This window comes from Neltuma alba, unplaced genomic scaffold (genome assembly GCF_004799145.2).
Source record: "Neltuma alba isolate B1F8T4 unplaced genomic scaffold, ASM479914v2 tig00013341_pilon, whole genome shotgun sequence".
In the NCBI taxonomy this organism is placed as follows: Eukaryota; Viridiplantae; Streptophyta; class Magnoliopsida; order Fabales; family Fabaceae; genus Neltuma; species Neltuma alba.
The window spans coordinates 42,299-64,390 of record NW_021637611.1 but is presented as its reverse complement, the minus strand read 5'-3'; the positions used below and the strand labels follow the sequence as shown (position 1 = coordinate 64,390).

General features: G+C 38.4%; 3 protein-coding genes and 1 pseudogene across 6 annotated transcripts; 2 read left to right on the top strand and 2 right to left on the bottom strand.

Moving 5' to 3' along the window:
* Positions 1 to 429: 429 nt before the first annotated feature.
* Positions 430 to 1,991, bottom strand: LOC114736489 (photosynthetic NDH subunit of subcomplex B 2, chloroplastic). The gene is made up of 3 exons (XM_028924331.1): positions 1,461 to 1,991; positions 856 to 1,296; positions 430 to 780 (listed from the first exon to the last, which is right to left on the bottom strand). The coding sequence occupies exons 1-3, from the start codon at positions 1,890 to 1,892 to the stop codon at positions 586 to 588; spliced, it is 1,068 nt and encodes a 355-aa protein (XP_028780164.1). The 5' UTR covers positions 1,893 to 1,991; the 3' UTR covers positions 430 to 585.
* Positions 1,992 to 3,551: 1,560 nt separating this feature from the next.
* Positions 3,552 to 10,524, top strand: LOC114736487 (casein kinase 1-like protein HD16). Of its 2 annotated transcripts, none has more exons than XM_028924329.1 (17): positions 3,552 to 3,808; positions 4,645 to 5,121; positions 5,503 to 5,628; positions 5,734 to 5,807; positions 6,038 to 6,107; positions 6,180 to 6,235; positions 6,338 to 6,409; positions 6,520 to 6,614; positions 6,746 to 6,812; positions 6,889 to 7,018; positions 7,114 to 7,332; positions 7,442 to 7,572; positions 8,125 to 8,299; positions 8,394 to 8,484; positions 9,422 to 9,579; positions 9,679 to 9,867; positions 10,083 to 10,524. In XM_028924329.1, exons 2-17 carry the CDS (start codon positions 4,717 to 4,719, stop codon positions 10,140 to 10,142), a joined length of 2,118 nt encoding a protein of 705 aa, XP_028780162.1. In that variant the 5' UTR covers positions 3,552 to 3,808; positions 4,645 to 4,716; the 3' UTR covers positions 10,143 to 10,524. The 2 variants fall into 2 exon arrangements, with proteins under 2 accessions (XP_028780162.1, XP_028780161.1); XM_028924328.1 differs by having other exon boundaries at positions 3,553 to 3,808; positions 4,660 to 5,121.
* A 963-nt stretch (positions 10,525 to 11,487) lies between these two features.
* Positions 11,488 to 14,075, top strand: LOC114736486 (putative H/ACA ribonucleoprotein complex subunit 1-like protein 1; annotated as a pseudogene).
* Positions 14,076 to 14,246: 171 nt separating this feature from the next.
* Positions 14,247 to 19,824, bottom strand: LOC114736479 (glutamate dehydrogenase 1). 3 transcript variants are annotated; one of them, XM_028924320.1, is made up of 10 exons: positions 19,243 to 19,824; positions 16,791 to 16,923; positions 16,573 to 16,686; positions 16,112 to 16,333; positions 15,900 to 15,974; positions 15,692 to 15,808; positions 15,237 to 15,487; positions 15,005 to 15,080; positions 14,834 to 14,920; positions 14,247 to 14,751 (listed from the first exon to the last, which is right to left on the bottom strand). In XM_028924320.1, exons 2-10 carry the CDS (start codon positions 16,896 to 16,898, stop codon positions 14,566 to 14,568), a joined length of 1,236 nt encoding a protein of 411 aa, XP_028780153.1. In that variant the 5' UTR covers positions 16,899 to 16,923; positions 19,243 to 19,824; the 3' UTR covers positions 14,247 to 14,565. The 3 variants fall into 3 exon arrangements, with proteins under 3 accessions (XP_028780153.1, XP_028780154.1, XP_028780155.1); XM_028924321.1 differs by lacking the exon at positions 19,243 to 19,824 and adding an exon at positions 18,517 to 18,591; XM_028924322.1 differs by lacking the exon at positions 19,243 to 19,824 and adding an exon at positions 18,438 to 18,491.
* Positions 19,825 to 22,092: the final 2,268 nt, after the last annotated feature.

The following is a 22,092-nucleotide window of genomic DNA, read 5'->3' as shown; positions in this document are numbered from 1 at the left end:
TATTAGAAGGTTAAGGTTTATACCGTCTTAGCATACAAGTACAGTCCGGTAAAGAAACGATATATATTCTTCTCTTTGAACTATGGAAATATGAGGACTTAAAAGCACTTTCATGAGAATAGTTCTGTTCCATGCTATGACAGCAGTGGTTGAGTGAATGATCACAATTTTGCTGGAAGCATAATAATGATGTGAATAAGAGAAATCCCGAAATGATGCAGGCATCGTCCATGCTTATTCTTCTTGTTCGTTTCTCTAATTGACCAGCTTTCTCTGGCTAAGACTCTAGAGACATTTGTTCATTAGAGATGACATTTATGTCGCTTAGACATAGACATTCGGATCGAATCTCTACATTTCTTATAGCTGCAGCAAAATAATCACATCCTGAGTGCTTCTGCAGTTTGACAAATGTAAGACTACATAATATACAAACTTAGCAAGCATTATGTATTTTAATTGAATGTAACTTGTGGGAAGAATAAGGTAATCCTGCTACGGCAAAAAGAATGGAGGAACTGGAGGAAGAATGAACAGGAAGCCGCAAGGATATGTTTTCACATTTCATAAATTTTATCAATTCAATTACAGATTATCATGCTCAATAACTTGTGCTCCTCTCCATTGTTCATCAGGATTTACAGTGACAGGCACCAAAACTGAAGCAGGACCAGTGCAGATAAAGTAGTCCTTTCCATATTTCTCCGACAATGAACCAGGGCTAGACACATATATATCCTCAAAACCCATTCTTATCACCCTAAAGCTCAGCTCACGTCCCTGGAAAAACCAGAAACTGTTAAAAACACAGAATTCTTCAATGAATAACTCATATAATCGGTTATACGTTCTTACCTGATCAACAGTTTCATACTTGGTAGGTGGAGTGTTATAAAATGCCTTTGATCTCTCTGTTGGAGGAGCCGCATACACTCTGCTTATCTTATTCTCCAGAATGGTGAAAGGCACACTCTGCTGAGACCACTTCCCCTGCTTCTCTTCAACCTCAGACTCATAGGTAAGCCATCCAGGAGACTCAGATTTCATTGCTTCAGCAGGAGTCAGGATTTGAAAAGGAGAAGATGGGGGAGGGTGTGGGCAGTAAGAGCAGCTACGGAGTCCGTTGATTGCGGTCCCACCTCTCTTCTTAAAACTAAAATGGCTAAGTATGGCATTGCTCAGAGTCACAGCCTTTCGACCTGTGTTCTTTACTATGACCGCTGTGGCCAAGCTCATTGGGTACAGGGTTACAACGTAGGTGATGTCAAATATTCTACTAGTGTAGCTCAATTCAACCTGAAAGATAACATTGACAAAAACCGGCTTTCAATTTCTGACTCTTAGCGCCAAAGGTTAAGACTTTTAACGTGGTTGGGATGAAAACATAGAGGAACAGAGTACCATTTGGCAATCAATAATTCAGAAACAGAGGAAAAGGGGGGGGAATTAAAATGATTTACCTGAAGAGCATCAATGGCATCAGAATCAACATCACTGACAGTCCAATCTAAAGCAGAGGGAAGTGACTCTTTAGCTCCGGGTTCTAACACTTCATTCAAGACCAAACCAATCCCACCCTTATGTTTGGAAGAGCATGTTCCACCACCAGCTGGAAGTGTGTATAAGACCTCCTCGAAGCCATCATCTTTCCAATAGACTTTTGGTTTGTAGGAAGTGACATGAGCATCTGGTATTTGCAATCTCAAGGAGCTGCCATTTCTAACAGTGAGCTCAACAATGGGGGTGTTATCGGATTCCAAGAACTTGATGCCTTTCCTACCAAATTTCTCAGTAAGGGCCTCTGGAGTAGTGAGAGTGGGGGCGGAAGTTGATGCAGAGGAGGCCTTAACTAAGTTTAATTTGGGGAGTGATAAGGATGGAAAAGAAGCCATGGAGGAGAAGAAAGAAGCTGCGTCAACAGCTTCCACACACGGCGTTCAGTAACATGATGCTAAGGCTCATCCTTACCTCCGCAAGTGTGTGTTCGGATTTAGTGGTACTCTTGCTTAATCTGAAGAAAGCTGTAAGCCAAGGATCCTGTAGCTGGATGGGTTGATAGTGAGAGCCCAAATGGACGCTGAGCCCAATTGTCAGGCCCCAGCTGTAGAACTCCCCTGCTTATTCGAACTTCTTCTGCTTCTTTTTTTTCACCAAAGATTATTCGAACTTGTATGCTTTGCCTTGAATGTTGCTTTACAAGTAAAGTTAGTCCCGAAGCACATCTGGCTTTGAACTCTTTCAACAGGATCAAATTTCAAAGAATAGAAGCCATTTGAACTTGCAAAGGGCGGAGAACCTTGGTTTATTTGATTAATTAATAACTGTTAATATGAAATAGTCACATTTCTAATTAAAATCAATGAAATATGCATAATTAATACTATCTCCGATCTTAATTATAATACCTTATTTGTAGACTACAGCCGAAATCTTATAATTAAGACCGAAAATAGTATATAATATTTGATGCTAGAGAGATCTACATGTATGAGGGGTTTGGTATACTTAAAAAGCACTTTTAGAGATGAACATCAGATTTTTTCTTAAAAAATTGAATGTAAACGAGTTCATAATATGTTTTATAAAATTCAGGAAAATATTGTTTACATGGCATGTGAACATGAGTGTCAAAATACATTGCCTGGCCAAAAAATTAAAAATGAAAATGAGCATTGACTTGATACACACTTCAACTCAGTTCTTACTATAAACATAAAAGTGGACGGATGATCATAAGCGCAACACTTTCCTTGTTGGCGGCTTAGCCACACAGTTGCTTTCATAATCAGCGTCAAAGCCTGTTTGGCCTGCATCGTCTTCCTAATCAACATCCTCAATGTTTAATTTGTGTTTATACACTTGGCACCTGTTCAATGGACGCCTTTGAAATTTCAGCACCATTGCATTTTCAGAAATTAAATTTCACATCCCTTCAAATATATTTGACGTTGTTGAGTTTTTTTTTTTTTTTCCCCCTGCCAACTTAACGTTGTTGAGTTTTACTAGCGCGTTTCTTTATTCCTTAGTTACCGTTAATGTTGAAATTTAAACTCTTACCTCATGGCAATCGATCACTTACCTGACAAACAAAAATAAAACTCAACAAGTTCAAAAAAAAAAAAAAACCACAAATCTCCACTAACTCAGAGTGAACCCTAAGATCTGCCCAATAAGATTTTTACCTATTTTTGGGAGCTTATTAGGGCGTTGCGTCCGAGCTCACACGTTGTATGCAGATAGGAAAAAATATGACACGTGCTAATACTAGGCTTCATTATTTCTAATTGGAAAAAAAAAACCAGTTTTATTAACAAGAATGCAGCACAAAATATTTACTTTATAATTATTACGGTTTTTTATTACTTAAAAATAAAGCATAATAAAAAATGCAATAATAGAAAACATAATATCCTTTTGGCCATCACAAAGCCACAGTTCCATGTTCAATATAAATATAAATATATACATATAATTATATTTTGATATTTTATTCTTATTATTTCCCCTGTCACATACACAATAACACAATCGATAGAAAACATAGTGGGAAGGGAAAAGAAACAAGAGACTCACCATTACCGCATTCCCCTTGTCCTCCACATCATTTCTACACCAAAAAAGGCTCTAAACCATATCTCCACCTAATACTTGCAGGCTTTCGTCTCCTCAACCCTAAATTCCGCGATGCCTTCGCCATAGCTTCACTGCCTGGGGAAAAAAACAAAGCTTCTCTCTCGTAATGCGTTAATTGCGTGTGCCGTTTTATTTTCTCCACTGAAATACAAGGATCCGACTCCGATCGTCCTCGGTTTGTTTTCCTTTTCACTCGCCTTCTTTGATTGTTGCCTCCGATCGTTCTGTTTTTCAGCTTGCCAGACCGATCTGTCAGTGTTTGTGGTCGGTTTGTCCCCAAAAAAAGGAAGTATTTATGGTCGGAATTTTTTTGCCCAAAAGAAATATTTTTTCTCGCCAATCTGTGCATGAGATATTGTTGCTCACTTGAGCTAATTTGATGGTCGGTTGTGAAATTTTTGTGTATCTTATTTATTTTAGAACTTTTTTTCCAGGCATCAGTGATCGGGTTGAAGATTGTTGTTCTTCCTCTGTTGTTGAATAATCTTTGATAATGAAAATTCATTTTATATGTGCGTTGTTACTGCCGCTTCTTCAGATAAAATGATTGACCGAAGTGGTAGCTATGACATCATATCATCTATTATGTACATGAATTCCCTTAGGCTAGTTATTTTGGATTTCTTTTGTTCACCCATTGATTTTCTGCGAAATAGTTTGAACTGATGACCGAGAAAAGTTGTTATAATAAGTATATGCCGTGATTGAATCCAGGAAGGGACGTTTTCCTTATATGGTTTTAGGTACATTCTTTTTGTTGTTTGGCTGTGTGGTATATTTGCTTCCAGTAGCATCTTTTCCCGGTACCTACTGCTTTTTCAGCACTCTACTGTCTTGCATGTCATCAAACTCAAGCAAAATGCCAGCTTCGTAGATGTTCCCCCCCTTTTCAGATATGATTAATCAATATACGTATCAGATAATTCTTCTAATTAATTTCGGGTTTCCTGCTCCTATTGCTGATAGGTTTTCTCATTATATGCTCTGAACTTATTTATCTATTTACCTTAGTTTATTTCATTGCAGAGGTTTTCTGCTGTCTCTGGGGCGACTCAAGTGGGTTATGATTTGAATGGGGAGAGGATGCCAGAGTTGAGAAGTGGAGCTAGAAGATCGAAACGACTTGGTGATCTTCAGCCTGCCCCACTGCCTGTTGATCAAGGAGAGAATTGTGCACAACCTGCTCCAACTAGAGCCAGGAGGAGGGTTGGAGGTGGAAGAGGACGTGGTAATGCCACAGCTGTAGCAAAAGGACCTTCACCAGCGGTACCCACAAGGCGAACTGCAGCTGGTCGAGGTCGGGGAGTAAGATTAATTAATCTTGACCCTGAACCTTGTGAGGTCCTGCCTGATCAAGTTGGACTAGGAGCCCCAGAACCCCTACGTGTTGAGGCAGCGGCCAACAATAAAATTGTGATGGAAGGTGGAAGTGCAGACAAGGTGGTTGGAGCTGAAGAGGAAGCTACCACGACCCCTATTCCTGAGAGGGTATCGCTTGATTGCATGTTCCTTATGTTAGTTGCATTAGTTTATTTCCTAAATTAATGATGCAAAGGCACTATTTTCAGTCATAATAACTTAGACTTCTATGGTCTTTAATGAATAGACTATAGTTGTCACGTTTATGATTTTCTTGTCAAATTCCCAGTTTTAAGAATTTTTCGAACTGAATCAAATAATGTTTGGACTGTTCTGGAAGCTTGAATTAGTGATGGTCTCTTTGATTTTAGATATTTCATAAATAATATTGTGCCATAATGTGTGTATTGAATTTATCTTGAACAGCATTGTGATTAACGTTCTTAACATCTATTTAATATAGATCTCTGAGTTTCTAATCTAAGATGGTTACTTTTTTCGTTGATTCAGGTTCAAGTTGGTACTTCTCCAATGTACAAGATTGAAAGGAAATTGGGTAAGGGTGGTTTCGGTCAAGTGTATGTCGGCAGAAGGGTAAGTGGTGGCTCTGATCGGACAGGTCCTGATGCAATTGAGGTATGATTTTGAAGTTTCTTCTCTCTTTCAGTGTGTTGATTTAATATTAGTTATGTGATATATGATGCCTCTCCGCTCGTTTCCTTATTTGAACTGTGTTTGCAGGTTGCACTGAAGTTTGAGCACAGAAATAGTAAAGGTTGCAATTATGGACCTCCTTATGAGTGGCAGGTCTACAAGTAAGTAATTTATGTTTTGTGTCTGAACAGGTTTGTGAAGCTTATTTCTTTCAAGCTTCAATTGTTAGTTTTTGTTTTCTAACTAGATATTGGGCCGTGCGCGTTGCATAGAATTTAAGTCTGGATGCCGCACTATTCATGACTCTCTGTACAATGTGGCTTTAATTTATATATATATATATATATATATATATGTTGATTCTCTCTTCTGGCTTCTTGTAATCTGTCAGTACTTTGAATGGGTGTTATGGCATTCCCTGGGTTCATTACAAGGGTCGACAAGGAGATTTCTATATTCTGGTGAGATATGATTTGAGATTTCTATATCCTGGACTTGCTTCATAGTGTCTAAAGGAAAAATAAACATTGCAGGTCATGGACATGCTTGGACCCAGTCTTTGGGATGTATGGAATTCACTTAGCCAATCGTAAGATTTGACCTGCCCCCTCTCTTTGCAATTTATACATGCACTTTGCATGGTTTCAGTTTCTTTACGTTTTTCCTGAATAATTCCTTACCTTCTGGACAGGATGTCACCAAATATGGTTGCCTGCATTGCTGTGGAAGCAATATCAATTCTTGAGAAGCTCCACATGAAAGGGTAAATCTCATTAATATCTTTCTTCTCTGTAGGGTTTATACTTCCTGTTATTTTGAATAGTTATGACTGATTGCTTTTGCAAACCCAAAAAAATCTTTTCATCAAACAAGGTTTGTGCACGGAGATGTAAAACCAGAAAACTTTTTACTTGGTCAACCTGGAACGGCTGATGAGAAGAAGCTATATCTTATTGATCTTGGGTTGGGTATGCTTTCCTTCCTGACAAGTCCTGTTTCTACTTTTTACATAGTGATTAACTTGTGCTACTCTACCAATAGAAGGTTTTAAGTATTTGGAATTATTTGATATATAATTCCTTCCATGTGTCATCTTCAGCTTCAAGATGGAAGGATGCATCATCTGGTCAGCATGTTGACTATGACCAGAGACCTGATATTTTCAGGTTCGTACATATGTCATTTGAGGTTAACATGTCTATTTTATTCTTTATATATTGATTATATGGCTTTTGTTCATAGGGGAACAATAAGGTATGCCAGCGTGCATGCACATTTAGGTAGGACAGGAAGTCGAAGGGATGATCTTGAGTCACTGGCCTACACGCTAATATTTCTCATAAAAGGGAGGTTACCGTGGCAGGGTTATCAGGTGCATTTTTATATAAATTCTTACTGCTTAATATATTGATTCGTCCAAGGTTTGGTTTTATATAAATGTTGTCCGTTCTTTTGACCTATATACAGGGTGACAATAAAAGTTTTCTTGTCTGTAAGAAGAAGATGTCCACTTCTCCGGAGTTAATGTGTTGCCTTTGTCCCGCCCCATTCAAACAGTTCCTTGAAGCTGTTACTAACATGAGATTTGATGAAGAGCCAAATTATTCCAAGCTTATATCTTTTTTTGAAAGCTTGATTGAACCATGTGTACCAATGAGACCGATCAGAATTGATGGAGCTTTAAAGGTTGTAGTGACAGCTCTGTCTTCATTGTTTTTATGTTCGTTTTCATTGATTTCAGTGATGAGTTTAATATCTGAATGCTAACCTCCTCCATGTCTATGTGCACAAATAGGTTGGACAAAAGCGTGGGAGGATGCTTATTAACCTGGAAGAAGATGAGCAGCCAAAGAAGAAAGTACGCATGGGGAGTCCTGCTACACAGTGGATTTCAGTCTATAATGCACGTCGTCCCATGAAGCAAAGGTTTATTAGACATTCTACTCAATTTGGCATGTTTAATTAAAAAAAACTAATCATGACATGCAAGTATATTATCATATGAAAAAGTTTGACAAATTGGTTACTTTTGATATGGGTGGGAAAGAAATATTGTTTTACTTTTGATATGGGTAGGAAAGAAATATTGTGAAGTTACACCTTAAAAAGTTTATTCATAGGATACCAGAAAGGTTTATGGTTTTATTCTTGGTACACCTTTTTTTTTTGTTTCTTTTTTCAACGGCAAATTAGTTTGAAGGGATAAACTATGGATGAGTTGTAACAATTTTGAAAGTTGTTTTTGCATCATACTTACAGATGGGTTTAATAGATTTTGATCTTTTAATCTCGCTTCTCTGGTATTGCATTTATGGCGTGATATTGCTTATTACTAATAATCTAAAAGGTAGCAGTGATGCTTTGTCATTCCTAGCATGACTCCCGGAATTGTCTTAGTTAGACTTTCCAATTTTATGCATTAGCTGGTATTGATAGAGTTCCCCTGGCTTGGCCTTAATGATTGTTCCGTGGGTGTAGGTACCATTACAATGTGGCAGACACAAGACTTCGTCAGCATGTAGACAAGGGTAATGAGGATGGGTTGTATATCAGCTCTGTGGCCTCCTCATCAAATCTGTGGGCCCTAATCATGGATGCAGGAACAGGTTTTTCTTCCCAGGTGTATGAATTGTCACCTGTCTTCCTGCATAAGGTGGTTCCATGATATATCTGTTTAATCTTTTATACAATCATGCATGACTATAGTATTATTGATATTGACATGATGGTAATTGGATTTCCATCAGGACTGGATTATGGAACAGTGGGAGAAAAATTATTATATCAGTTCAATAGCTGGTGCAACTAATGGGAGTTCCTTGGTCGTCATGTCAAAGGGTTAACTATCTGTGCTTCCCTTTTCTTCTATCATTTTATTAGGGATGCATACGCTATCTTCTACCCTCATTTGTTTTTTTTATGCTCTTTTATACTGTTTATTTATAGAGTGCTTTAACCCATTCCATAATTTTTTCAACAATTGTTGCTTGCCTTTGGTGCTCTTGCGTGATTTGTCTACATTTCCTGAATCCTTTCACCGGTATTGCGTTGTCCTTTGTTCTCTAGATTATACTTTGCAAACTTATATTTATGGGGGCCATTATTTGCCTTTGAGACAAATTTGATAGGAATTGGTTAGAACACATTGCTAGGCTTGGTAATCTGTATTACCATTTTTATAATTCACGTTCAACTAGTTTTTGTGGTTTAGAAAGCACTGTGGAGGTGTCAATCATTTTTCTCCCTTTCTCTCTAGTTTCTTTCTCTTCTTGGGGCCAATAGCCCATAGGATGGGCTTCTGTTTTTCTCTATTAACAAAATTTTAGGTTGATGAACTCTGGACCTGACTTTCATGGTTAATTGCGACATTCACCTGAGGTTTCTCCGTTGAAATGATTTGATTCAGTTAGGAAGGCTGACAAATCACAAAGCCAGCTTCTGTATGATTATAATCAGGGTTTACGTCATGAACTTTTTTTTTTTTTGGGGGGGGGGGGGTTGGAAAAAAGCCAGCGGCGTTAAATGCAATGTGTTGAATAATGCTTGTTGATTCGGTACTGAATCACCAACTAGTCGCCAATGCCTTAAGCTAGACTAAATTTTCTGGGTTCTTATTTATTTTCCCTCCTTGATTCTTTTAGGTGAGGTGGGTGGGTTTGTCAGCTGTGAAGCTTATGTTAGGCTTGCAATGGAAGTTAATTATAAAAATTATTTCACCTCTTTAATTGGCTCATAGGACAAGACCTTCTGATCTCATGATGTTCTTTCATTGTAGGAACTCCTTACACACAGCAATCCTACAAAGTGAGTGAATCATTTCCCTTCAAATGGATTAATAAGAAGTGGAAAGAAGGATTCCATGTTACCTCCATGACTACTGCTGGCAGTCGCTGGGGTGTTGTAATGTCCAGGAATGCTGGGTATTCTGACCAGGTATATAAAGTTTTTTAATCTTGATTTTCGGTTTTTAATTAATTTTCTTTTACCTGACTCATTAAACTAATCATCCATTTCCTATTATAATGATGCAAGGTTGTGGAGCTTGACTTTCTATATCCAAGCGAAGGAATACACCGACGATGGGAAAATGGCTACCGGATAACATCCATGGCTGCTACTGCTGATCAGGCAGCTTTTATACTGAGCATACCAAAACGCAAGCTGCTTGACGAAACTCAAGAGACTCTGCGCACCTCTGCCTTCCCTAGCACCCACGTAAAGGTATTCAATTATTTCCATTATATCCATTAGATGTTGGTTTGTTGTTTTAGTATTCTTGACAAACGTGTCAGCAGGTGATAGCATATAAATCCTGCCCTCGAAAAAGTAGTTTAAAATGATAAAAATATTCTGAAACTGCAATATTGTAATATCACTGTGTTGCCTCCCCTTTTACTAAAGTGGTAATAGTAATAGCTGATGTGCTGGTTTTGCAGGAAAAATGGTCCAAGAATCTCTATATTGCATCAATTTGTTACGGGCGGACTGTGTGCTAGTTTCTGGGACATGAATTTTGGCATATCCTTGGAAGAAAGGAATCAAAATCAGAAAGGTGAGAGGGCTTATGAGAAACATTAAGATGGAATGGGTTGCTTTTCTTTTGCCCTCAGTTATTGATGGGGATCCCGGGCCTTCCTGACGAATTTTTCCTCATTAATTGGTAAAGAACAAAAATGGAATGGGATAGCATATTTGATGTACCCCAACCAACTCCGGCCAATGGGAAAAGATCAGTTAAAAGTATTCTGATGTAATAGAAAGGCTGGCTAATCGGCCTTGTTCCGTGAATGTGCTTCAAACAATTTGCGATTTTGTATGTAATGATATATATTTCTTTACCATCTTTCAGCTCCATATATGATTGCCTTGGGTTTTGAAGCTCTTGCAAGTTCCCTTTTTCCTCAAAGTTCGTTCCAACTAAGGCTCTAGGTGTTTCTACGTGAGTGACGTTAGACCATATCAAGTTGTCTCACTTTAATATGCTAGCTTAATGCTAAGCAAGAAGTTTAATACAATCGATTAAAATACATGAAAAGCCATTTTTCATTGGTTGGTTTTTGGGGCTGCTTTTGAATATCCTGGTCAAATGAAGTTTGTGAAGTTCCGCATTCGTGTTTTCCTTGTGTGCTTTTAGTTTCCACTATGACATGTAAATCTTTTGGGAATAACTGGTTGTCTCAGAAAACTGACCATGTGTAATGAGGTGTGTTTGTCTGGGGTGTATTTGCCATCGACAAAGTGCTTACGTTTGCTTGTCTTGAATTAAAATGTGTTGCATGTGCTTAGCCTAAAATATACATGCTTTTTGTGCCAAAAATAATCTTAAATGCTTCGCAAAGTTAGCATACGCCTTCCATATTCATTGTATTTCATGGTACCAATAATAACGTTAAATCTCTCGTGCAATGCTTAAAAAAACTACCCGTGCATTAAAGAAGGTCCAAAACATTTCCCTCGTGCAATGCTGAAGAAAACTGCCCATGTATTAAGGAAGGTGGGTGTGACTGCTGTGTTCATCTCGAATATTCAACTGAAAAACAGATTTTGAGAGAAAAATTTAACTGCTAAATGGGAAACATATGCATACGTTGCTGATGAAATTTTTGGATGTTTCCAATGTTTTTTGGTCAATGTTTTTCATTCTTCGCAGATGAGGAATTTCTGAAGACTCCAAAAATTAGATTATCTTCTTTTAGTCCAGTCTAAGTAGGAGCCCAATTTGTAGCCCAACCATTATTTGGGGTTTAAAATTGACCCAAGTAAGCTTTAGTGTCTAGCCGCAAAGATGTAAAACCCTAAACCCTGCTAAGCCCCGGTCACAAAAAAAAAAAAACACTACTAAGCCATGACGGCGCACTGGCCGGCTACTGTTGTAGACCTTTTGATTTGCGAAAGATGAGACCTCCGAGGGGCGGTCGCGACGGCGGATTTAGAGGTGGCCGTGATAGTGGCCGAGGAAGAGGTGGCCGTGGCGGCGGCGGTCGTGGTGGAGGCGGCTTTCGTGATGAAGGCCTGCCCACCGAAGTAATAGGTTTGTCGCCTCGACCTTCTAGGAACTAGGATACGTTGTCAAATTCCGTGTTTTGCGTTGAAGAAAGTGTCGTGGCCTGTTTTCAATTTTGGTTCTAGGAAATCGCATGGAATGATGATCGGAAGCTATTCACTGGCTATTCAAATTCCCTTGCTTCTAGAAGCAATTGAACACCACGGCCTACGGCCAGTGTCCAACTCGTTTTTTACGGATTTTACACCCGCCGAAGGGGGAAAAAAACAATTGTACTTATTTTTCTTTTTTCCAAGCCTCTTGGGTGAGCCAATGAGCACTGTATTTTAAAGAGGTTCTTTGACATGTGCAGAGGTCTCAACATTTCTACATGCATGCGAGGGAGACGCAGTTACAAGGCTCACAAATGAAAAAGTTCCCATGTTTAATGCTCCTCTATATCTGCAGAATATGACTCAGATTGGAAAAGTTGATGAAATATTTGGCCCCATAAATGAGCTGTGAGTTCTTGTTCTTTGTTTTGGCTTGTTGATTTCTTCTAGTGTTTTGTCTATTTTTAGAAGTGAGATATAATTTCGTATTCAATTGCACTGTTGCAGTATTTTTCAATCAAGATGATGGAAGGGATTGTGGCAACTTCGTATTCATCTGGAGACAAGTTTTATATTGATCCAAGGAAATTGTTGCCTCTTGCTAGATTTCTTCCACAACCCAAGTATGTTTCTCTTACATCTCATTGCAGAAATAACCTGCTCGTTCACTCCACAATTAGTGTGATTTCCAACATTTCATAAATATTTGAATTTGTGATTTCCAATATCCTATGCTATTTTCTAATTTTAACTTTACCTGGTAGGTGGAGGCTTATAAAATACGATGATGTTAAATACGATGTAAACTTAGTTACTTTGGTTTTGCCCGTCCCCTGATGTATTTATGTAGTATTTTTCTCTAACTAGGAGAAGGAAAACTAGTAATTATACTATGATTTGATCAATGGTCTGCTTTGTTGGGAATGAACGGGTGAGCTTGATTTTTGAGTTCCTTTATTGGTTGCTTTACCCTGTACATCCCGGATTTTGTTTATCTTTATGGACTTGCTGGAATGTCATGTATGATCATCTATCCATGTGAGAAAGTATATCAAAACGGCATTCTTTCTCATTTTTCAAGTCATTTCTCATGTATTTGAATGCTTTGATCTCATTCATTTCGCACCTTGGGAGTGGGGTTCTTCCTTGCGAGACTTACAGTCTATTCATAGTTTTTAATGTTTCATACTGTTAACAATTTTCATGGATATGAAAGGAACTAGGAAAAGGTTTACGATGTTTTTTTATTTGTGAGACTCTTGCTGCTAACTTCACAAGATCTTCCAAGTGAAATCCTTGATAAGTGGAGCCTTAAGCAGCTACTGTTTTACCTCTATACAGCCTTAAGCAAGGGATGCTTGTACTCTGATCCTTATAATCCTTGCTTGCTTCAGTTGGTTCAGGAAGCTTTGACATGGGGATGCAATGTAATAGCTGGGTGGAAGGGATTATCCTTTGACTATTGGATAATTATTTATCAAGCGGGATCCTTTGTCCCTTACCGTAGTAGCTAGATGGTGGGCTAGGTCCTTTTGCCTAGATGTGCTATTATAAACCTAGATGGCATTGTCCTGCTGTTTTTGTTTAATTTTTACAGTCTCTCCCTTTTCATTGATGCAATTCTGTACTATACAATCGGCTCTCTGTGACTTGTGTGGCTAAGGGGGTGTTTGGATCACCCAAGAAGCACTTTTAAATTGTGCTTTTACTCAAGTCGAGACAACTTTTTTTATATATTTATTTCGTATATTATAAAATTATTTTTAAAACTATGGTTTCGTTTCTATCCAAACATCAATCTCACTATCAACTGCAGTGGTTGCTTAAGCTTTATACTTGTATATGCCATGCTGACATTGCTGGTTAATGTTCTGGGGTCATTGGAATTCAATCAAATTGAACATGATTGGTTGGTTGCTGTTGCAGGGGTCAGCCACAAGCTTCTAGAGCTGGAGGCCGGGGCAGAGGCCGTGGTGGAGGCAGAGGCGGCGGCGGCGCAGCTTCTTCCGAGGAAGGGGTGGCCCAAGGGGTGGGAGAGGTGGTCCTCCTAGGGGTGGTGGTTTCAGGGGAAGGGGGAGATCGTAAGAGACGTTTGTGTAATTTTAAGGTGCTTGAATCATTTTGTTTTGAAGAGAAGAAAGGGGCCCCAATGAATGGATTGGAGGCTGAAATGTTTCTCAGGCCTTTGATAAGTTCCATAGCTTCCTCCTGTATGTAGATTTGAGTGAGTCACTGATTGCAAGATAATCGAGACTTGTACTACGTAATGTCCAATGAATGTACTATTCTTGTGTCACGGTTATATTGATGCAACCACAAGTTGTTCTTGGATATTTTGTGCGTATTCCCGATTCAGACTCTATCAGAAAGTTTTGAGCTGAAGATCATATTCCGCAGTTGGGGATTAAGAAGTTGTAGTTGTTTTCAATAAAATAAAAAACTAAAATATATAATTTAACATGATGCAGGCACATTAAAAAAGTTTCCGGGGTTGAGCATTGATCGAAACCAATTCCATCTTCATAGCTTCTAAAACCACCGGTTGCGATCTGGATGACACAAGCCTCGCACGCGGAGGGTCTATAGCAATTTTATTTCAGATTAAGGAAATTGACATCATAACAGGTGAATAAATTATATTAGGCGGACATGCCTTTTGTTTTGATAACTCAAAAGGCATAAATGAACCTAATAAAGCTGAGGTGGAGGTTATAATCCACTCATCGCCATGAAAACAACAAAAAATTGTCATGCTAACAGAGACCAGAATGTCAAGATTCTTCAGTTTTTATTCAATGCTGCAGCAATCATAGAATGATGATATCAAGCTTCCCACCCTCTGAGGACTGTAGCCCGAGCTACACGGTTAACCGCGAGGGTGAAGGCTCCCATGCGAAGATCACAGTTGTGGGTTTTGCACATCTCTTTCACATCTTTGAAGCCCCTTGTCATGTACGTCTTTAGCTCATTGTTCACTTTCTCTTCATCCCACATGAACCCTTGGATGTTCTGCGCATCATAAACCCATCTTTTCAATGTCTTTCTACAGAATATTCTACTGTCAACTTAACTGCGAAATCTCATAATTTACCTGCACCCACTCAAAGTAGCTAACTGTAACTCCTCCTGAATTTGCATATATGTCTGGAAGAATTACAACCCCTTTCTTTTTCAAAATCTGCAGAGTAGCCTAGTAGTTAAGAACACTATTTCACCTTCCTCGTTCGCTTTTAACCTTGGAAGAGAAAACATACACACTGACCTCATCCGCCTCTGGGTCAGTTGGGTGATTTGCTGCTTCAATAATAAATTTCGCTTGGATTTCATTTGCATTTTCCCTTCAAACAGAGAGGAAGTTGAAATCAGTCTATTACAAAGGTACTAAACTAAGGAAAGGGAAAAAGCAAAAAACAAAATACTCTTACTATTTTTAAATTTCACGAGTATCTTGTTTGCCTGAGGGAAGAACAAAAGACTTGTTCAAGGAAAAGTACCTATTAATGACTCCTCCAAGAGCTGCAGGGATGAGAACATCGCAGTCCTCAACCAATACTGATTTGGCATCTATTGGATCACCACCATGGAATCCCTTAATGCCTCGATGCTCTCTGGAATGCTTGAGCAGGCTTGGTATGTCAATTCCATTGCTGTTCTTTATGGCACCTGTAATGTCACTCACGGCAACTATCTTCCCACCTTTCTCACTTATCAATTGTGCGGCCCACGACCCCACATTGCCGAAACCCTGAATTTATTTCCTCAAATTTATCACAACACCAAATACATAACAAAACTCTTCTTTTTTCTTCATTCATCATTACAATCAGCAGTGTCTTCAAAGTTCAAACTGACGTCGCCTTAAAATGCTTGCAACATCCAATAGTAATAATACAAATACCAATTTGAGCCAAAAAAAAAAAAAAAAAAAAAAAAACTGCACGAGACGTACCTGGATGACAAACCGTTGTCCAGAAATGCTCTTCCCATGCTCGTTAAGCAGAACCTCTGTGGCAAAGAGGACTCCCCTTCCTGTGGCCGCATCTCTGCCGAGAGATCCACCAAGATCCTTTTGGGAAATTTAGAAGAAAAGGAGAATTTTTTTTTATTAAGCATGATGATTGCATGAGACTCACAATTAAGAGGAATAATTTACTTACAATAGGTTTTCCAGTCACAATTGCAGGAGAATAGCCATGAAACTTTGAGTACTCATCCAGTATCCATGCCATAGTCTGCATAACCAAGCAGAAAGACAATGCTAAATTTCAAAATCAAATTTAATACATGTGATACACAAGATCCTGAGCATTAGTAGAATTTACAACAAGAAGCAGTAAATGGACTGGGCTAAAACTTTATACAGACAAACCTGTGGTCCCGTTCCCATATCAGGTGCGGGTACATCTGTGTGAATTCCGATCAGATCGTGAATTTTCTGGGTGAAAACTCTAGTAAGCCGTTCCAATTCTGACACACTTAATTGTGAAGGGTTGCACCCTATTCCCCCCTTGGCACCACCATACGGTATATTTGCGACAGCTGTCTTCCATGTCATTAGTTGTGCTAAAGCATTCACTTCATCTGGGTCAACCTAATTAGTCCAAGAAATTCTGCGGGTAAGAACAGGGATTTAAAGCACACAGGGTAACACAAAAATCATATCAAAGGTTCGCAGGATGATTTCAATTAGAGGGCGGGTCACAAAAATACTCGTAATTTTTCGTCCTGTCATTCTTGTGATTCCTTTATATACTTTAACTAAATTCATCATATTTCTGGCAAAGTAACTGAGATTTTGAGTCAAAATCACAATATATATGTATATATAACCTCAGGATGGTATCTGATTCCTCCTTTCATTGGCCCTCTGGCATTATCGTGTTGAATTCTGAACCCAACATATGATGCCAAGGTACCATCGTCTTTAGGAATGGTACACTCAACCTGCATTTTCATTCAACAAATTGAAATATGCGAATGAAAACACGCCAAGTCAGAATAAAGTGCTAGTATAATTTCAAGGGAAACATAGAAGAAATCTTACTTGCCTTGATTTCTCTGAAAGGGATAAGTAAGCTTTTCTCAAGCTTAGAATCCAAAGCCAAGAGCCGAGAGGCCAGTTTGAAGTTTCTGTTTGTGGCTACTAGCGCATTCATTGTTCCCCCACGGCAAACCGAAAATCTAAGACAAGAATCAGTCTACTGGTCAGAGATATATGAGGATGCCAAAAAAGGGCTTACAGTATCTTTATTGTTACGGAATACATGTATCTTTAAGCATACATATATGTTAAGCGGGTGGATCAGAGAACAGATCAATCCGCCCAACTGTTTTTATTAGAAAAGCCAGCGATATGTAAGAGAGCCACGTATAGTCAATGTCAGCAATAATATCCTATTAAGAGGCGGCTAAACGATCATATGGGAAAACAAAATGGATGAGTACCATCAGTGTACGATGCGTGTGGTTTTAGAGCAAGAAATTCATTATTAGTAAGCTGGAAAAACATGATATCTAAGGGCTGAATAAAGATGGTTATAGCTTATAGTTTCGTTTGCAAGACACGGTTCACTGCGGCAGTTTATCTTATGAACCAGTCAGTTGCCTAAGTAAAATATTGAAGACCCAACTTTAACATTCTACAGGAGAAAAAACTATTATTTAGTTCAACGAAGTTTACATGTTTTGTCAGGGAGATTTAAACTTCTTTAGATCTCTAATAACATTCTAATAGAGAAAACCTGTTCTGAAAAAGGACCCAGTTGCATAGTACAAAATTACAGATTAAACTTTCTGCTAATTCACAGCTGATCTGGGTTCATGATTACTGCCTTCTTAATGTATTTAAAATGAATTGTTCGACCAGCACCCTTTCTGTTAACACGTCATACCATATTATTGGGCCAAGTGTTGCTGCAATTACCAAGAAACGATCACGAGAGAATCACCCATTGACACACCAAGAGGTCAGCACCTAAGGGGTTTCTATATTATGAATTTGCATTCCCAGAGGCTCCAAAACCATCTCAGGAGGTGTTATACAGTTCAGGTATAACACAAGATACTCTAACAAAGGGACAAAATGAGTTGTCACTAGCGGGAGATTTATTTTGTTTATAGTGATTGAAGCTAAGAGAATCACATTCATTGCTTTCCGGAGCCTCAAAATTGTCAATTCAGATCTCCGATATTAAGGAGTATATTTTATTTATCTAAACACAAACGCATCTCATTTCCACTATTGCGGAAGCATGAATTCTTGCAACATAATATTTTATTACAGATTCATAAAGAAACATACAAATCGTCCTAAACTATTGGCCATATGCTTGCCTTTCACGATATTCTATCACTACTATTGATCACGCAAACCCTTCTCCCTGATATAGCTTCCACCTCGACAACAAATATGGAAAAAAAATTCTTTCCTTTTCTGTTTAATTTATGAAAAAATTCCCCTAGTTGGGAATTTTTTTCTGCTATTGTATTTTAAAGGCCTAGCTCTGAATCGAATAACTTCTCCCAAAGAACTCTTGGGTGGCACGTAAAATAACATGTGATGCTAGGTGTCCCTGCCAACTTAGCTTTTACTATTTCATCCCACCCAAATTCAACGAAGATAAAGTAAAAGTGCAGACATAGTCGTCCTAAAATTATCATCATGTTTAGCAGAAAAATAGAGGAGAAGGTTGTGCCTGGGTTATAAGCAGGCAGCTTCACATAGATGAGAAGATAATTGAAATGAAATAGTGACAAAGGTCAAAGGTAAAAAGCCTTTATTATTGATCAGCCACGCTTTAATATCGAACTTTGGAGCGCCATTTTTGGGAGCTACACTTTCCTAGGCCATAAACCATTGTTTCACAAATTCAACAAGTGGGATGGAAAAGAAATTAAAAACCAGATGCCGTTTCCAACGCGGCTTTCGTATGGCGTTTCCCCCACTTTTATTAAAATAAAAAATTATCAATAATTATACAGATAAAAAGAAACGTTTACAATAGAAAAGTCGTTTGGGTAGGTGAACAATTTAATATTCAAAGGATAACATTATCCCTAACTGCAGGACACTGGAGGAGGCAGATTGAAGTTTATGGTCCCACTTCCAAGTTAATGCATTCCTTGCACATATCCAATCCAGGTCAAGCACACGTCAGTTTCCTATATATTTTATGTGGAATGGACCCCACGAAAAATTGATAATATTTGATAAAGTATATTTAAAAAAATATGTTTGTTTTCACTACGCCAGAAAGGCAGAAACAAGCACCGACTTTTGTTATTAAAGCCAAGCCATAATCTATATACTGGAATTGAAACAGAGAGTTTTGATCATCTTCTATGTTACCGTTCAGAAAAAGTAACGATGTAATGGAAATGCATCAAATCATTGTGCTAAGGGATAATATTCATAAATCACCAGGTGCTTGTTTCAGCCTTTCAATGGGAGGGAGTAAGAACTTCGATCGACGACAGATGCTAAAAAGTTAGGAAACATACCAGGAGACAGGATGTAAGTCGGAGCGGGAAAATGCTGAACTGAGATCAGTTTGAGGGTGGATTTGATCGAGGGAGACTCCCAAGGTCCGACACCTGATAAAATTTGGGGATCTGTATTTATATATAGAGGGAGGAGAAGCCCGAACTCTGCGAGAATCAGAATTGAATTCCCAGTGGAATCTAATTCAAAAGCAAACTCCTTGCAAACACCAAATCCGCCCAAAACAACTCTTGATCAAATCAAGTGCCGATGTGCCTACTTTCGTCAGAATTACAATTCGCAGAAGGAATACGATGCTTATTTGAGGACGTAATATCCACTAGACAGCATATATCAACTCAAGCTCTATTAACCCCTCGCATTCTGTTCCTCACAGACACTTTGCAAAACACTTTAGCATCGCTCACAATGACGAACGGGTCGCAAGGGAACGTGGGTGATGGGTTTTCCTGCAACATGATTATATATACAAATGGGTCGGCAGGTACGTGAATCCAACGCGATTCCCACATAGCCCAGCCATCTTTTTTTTTTTTTACAGTGTTTACAAAAAGGGTTAATAATGGACTCCTAGTAATGACATGATTACTTTGAAATTTGAATTTCCCCACACAGACATAGTGGTTTTTTGGTTTTCTGAAACGTCGCCTTTTGAAGTATCGTCATCCAGAAAAGATGGCACCACAAAATACGGAGGATTAAAGGTTCATCAAGATTAATCTCTCTTTACCAGATATTTGGTGTTTTCTGAATAAGCCTCTACCAAATTTTCTTTACCTTGTTTGGTTTTTCTCTTTCACCCTCCTTTCAAAATCGGACGTTTTGCCTTTCCTCTTCAGAAGGGGCCCATAGAAGGCGATTATGGAAGAGCGAATTACGCAGCTTCTTGCAATGAGCTGTCCATTTCTTCCTAGTCTAAAAGTCACCAACGGTTTGAAATTCTATAAAGAAGCAATGCTTTGGCTTGGAATATCTTGCTCGGCTACACCTTACTTGCAGAAAAATAACCATGTTTCTGGTGAGTGATGGAGCAGAGTGATTATCAAAAGTCTATTTTAATTTAATTTCCGCTTATCTAAACGAAGACATAACCTTTGGAAACTCCAAGGACGGAAATTTTGTTTCTAAATTCCTATAGAATTTTGAACGTCATAGGGTAATGCAACGTAAGAAAGCAATATCGGAATCAGTCACATGATTCAAGAGAAGGCATGAACGTTGTGTATTCCCACGTGTAACTCCGCCTATCTTTTGTCCTGTCCCGTAACAATTTTGCTGACTCGCACAGAATTCGAGTTTGCGTAAGCCAATAACCGAGCACATCCAAAGTATCTGGAGGCGAAACTGTATTTGGTCTCTGCTTTTCTATCACACCGACGTAGGCCAAGATCGAAGTTGGTACCCTTCCTATTTTAACATTATCATTACCCTTATTCATTTTCACCGAAAATAAAAATGCAAATTCTCTTTTTATTAGTTGCTTCATGAACCGGTCAAAAAATTCAAAGTTTCCTTTCACTGTCCAGGGAAAAAGACAAAAGCTTGCATGATTCACGACCCTGGAATTCGCTCTCACAGCCTACCAACTTGATAAAGCCTTCCAACCATTTTCCTTTCTTGACCGCGAAAGTGAATTACACGTTAAAAAAAAAAACGAATCTTGTGCATATCTTTTTAAAAGAAGCGCGTGATAATGCTACAACTTTGTTTTACCATGTTGTGATGAAGTAAAAAAAAAAAACTAACCAAGAGAGGAAAGGACAAGATCTTTTCCACCGAAAAAAAAAGGACAAGGAAGAAATTTAACTTACAACCCACCAAGGCACATCTTATCCTTCTTCTATCTGCAGAATCTTCGACTTAAAATGCATGTACCTGAATGCAAAATTCTACACATATTATACGCCAATCAGGTTAAAGCACTGCAGCAACAAACGGTGAGAGAGAGGATTCCATTATTCTAACCATTAGAGTTGATGTTCCCTGATTCCGAGGCAGTATACGTTGCTCAGGATCACGATCAACAACTAAATATAACGTGTAACACATTCAAGTGTAGAAAATCATGGTTTCAACTTTTAACACTCTCTCTCTCTCTCGGTTGGGGGGTGTCCTGATGACATTTTATTGGCTGTCTGAATACTGGAAGTTCCTTGCTCTGTGCCTGCGTCTCGTTTAAATAGGAAACAAGAGGAATATATTTGATGCGTAATCACAATGTTTCTGGCATCAGAACAAATTGATAAAATGAGAGGGAATAAAGTGTAACTTTGCTGGACCAGAAGAAAGCATGTTTCTTTTTCTTTCCAGTTTCCACTAGTACAACTGGAAAAGCAGAGGAGACTTCATTGTTGTTAAAAACAGGTTGAAGTGAACTCAATAGTCCCGATGAAAAAGAAAATTTAAAAACTCAAGAATTAAGATGACAGAGTTGATGAAAGAAAATAAATAAATCCAACACATTGATGAGGGAATCTTTAGATGGAATTCCTTATCAGAATCTACTTTGTATTTCTCATCTGCCTTTCCACAGGCACGGGATGGATTACCTTGTCAGTGGGGCGAGTTATCAGATACGTCTCTCTTGCATTGTGTGCGCTTTTACGAGCAATTTTTTCCCCCCTTCTTTTTCTTTCTTGCCTCAAAATTAACAAGAAAATCAAAAGCAATTTTTTGACTTAATTCTGTGGAAATTTTTTTTTGGCGGGGGATGTTTCGAATAGTCAGTTTATGCACGACCCTTCTCAATAAGACAGAATGAAAAATTTAAATATTTCAATAATTCAAGTACATTCATTGAATTAATCATAAAATTTTTTTTGCCAACAATCAATTATAAAAAATTAATT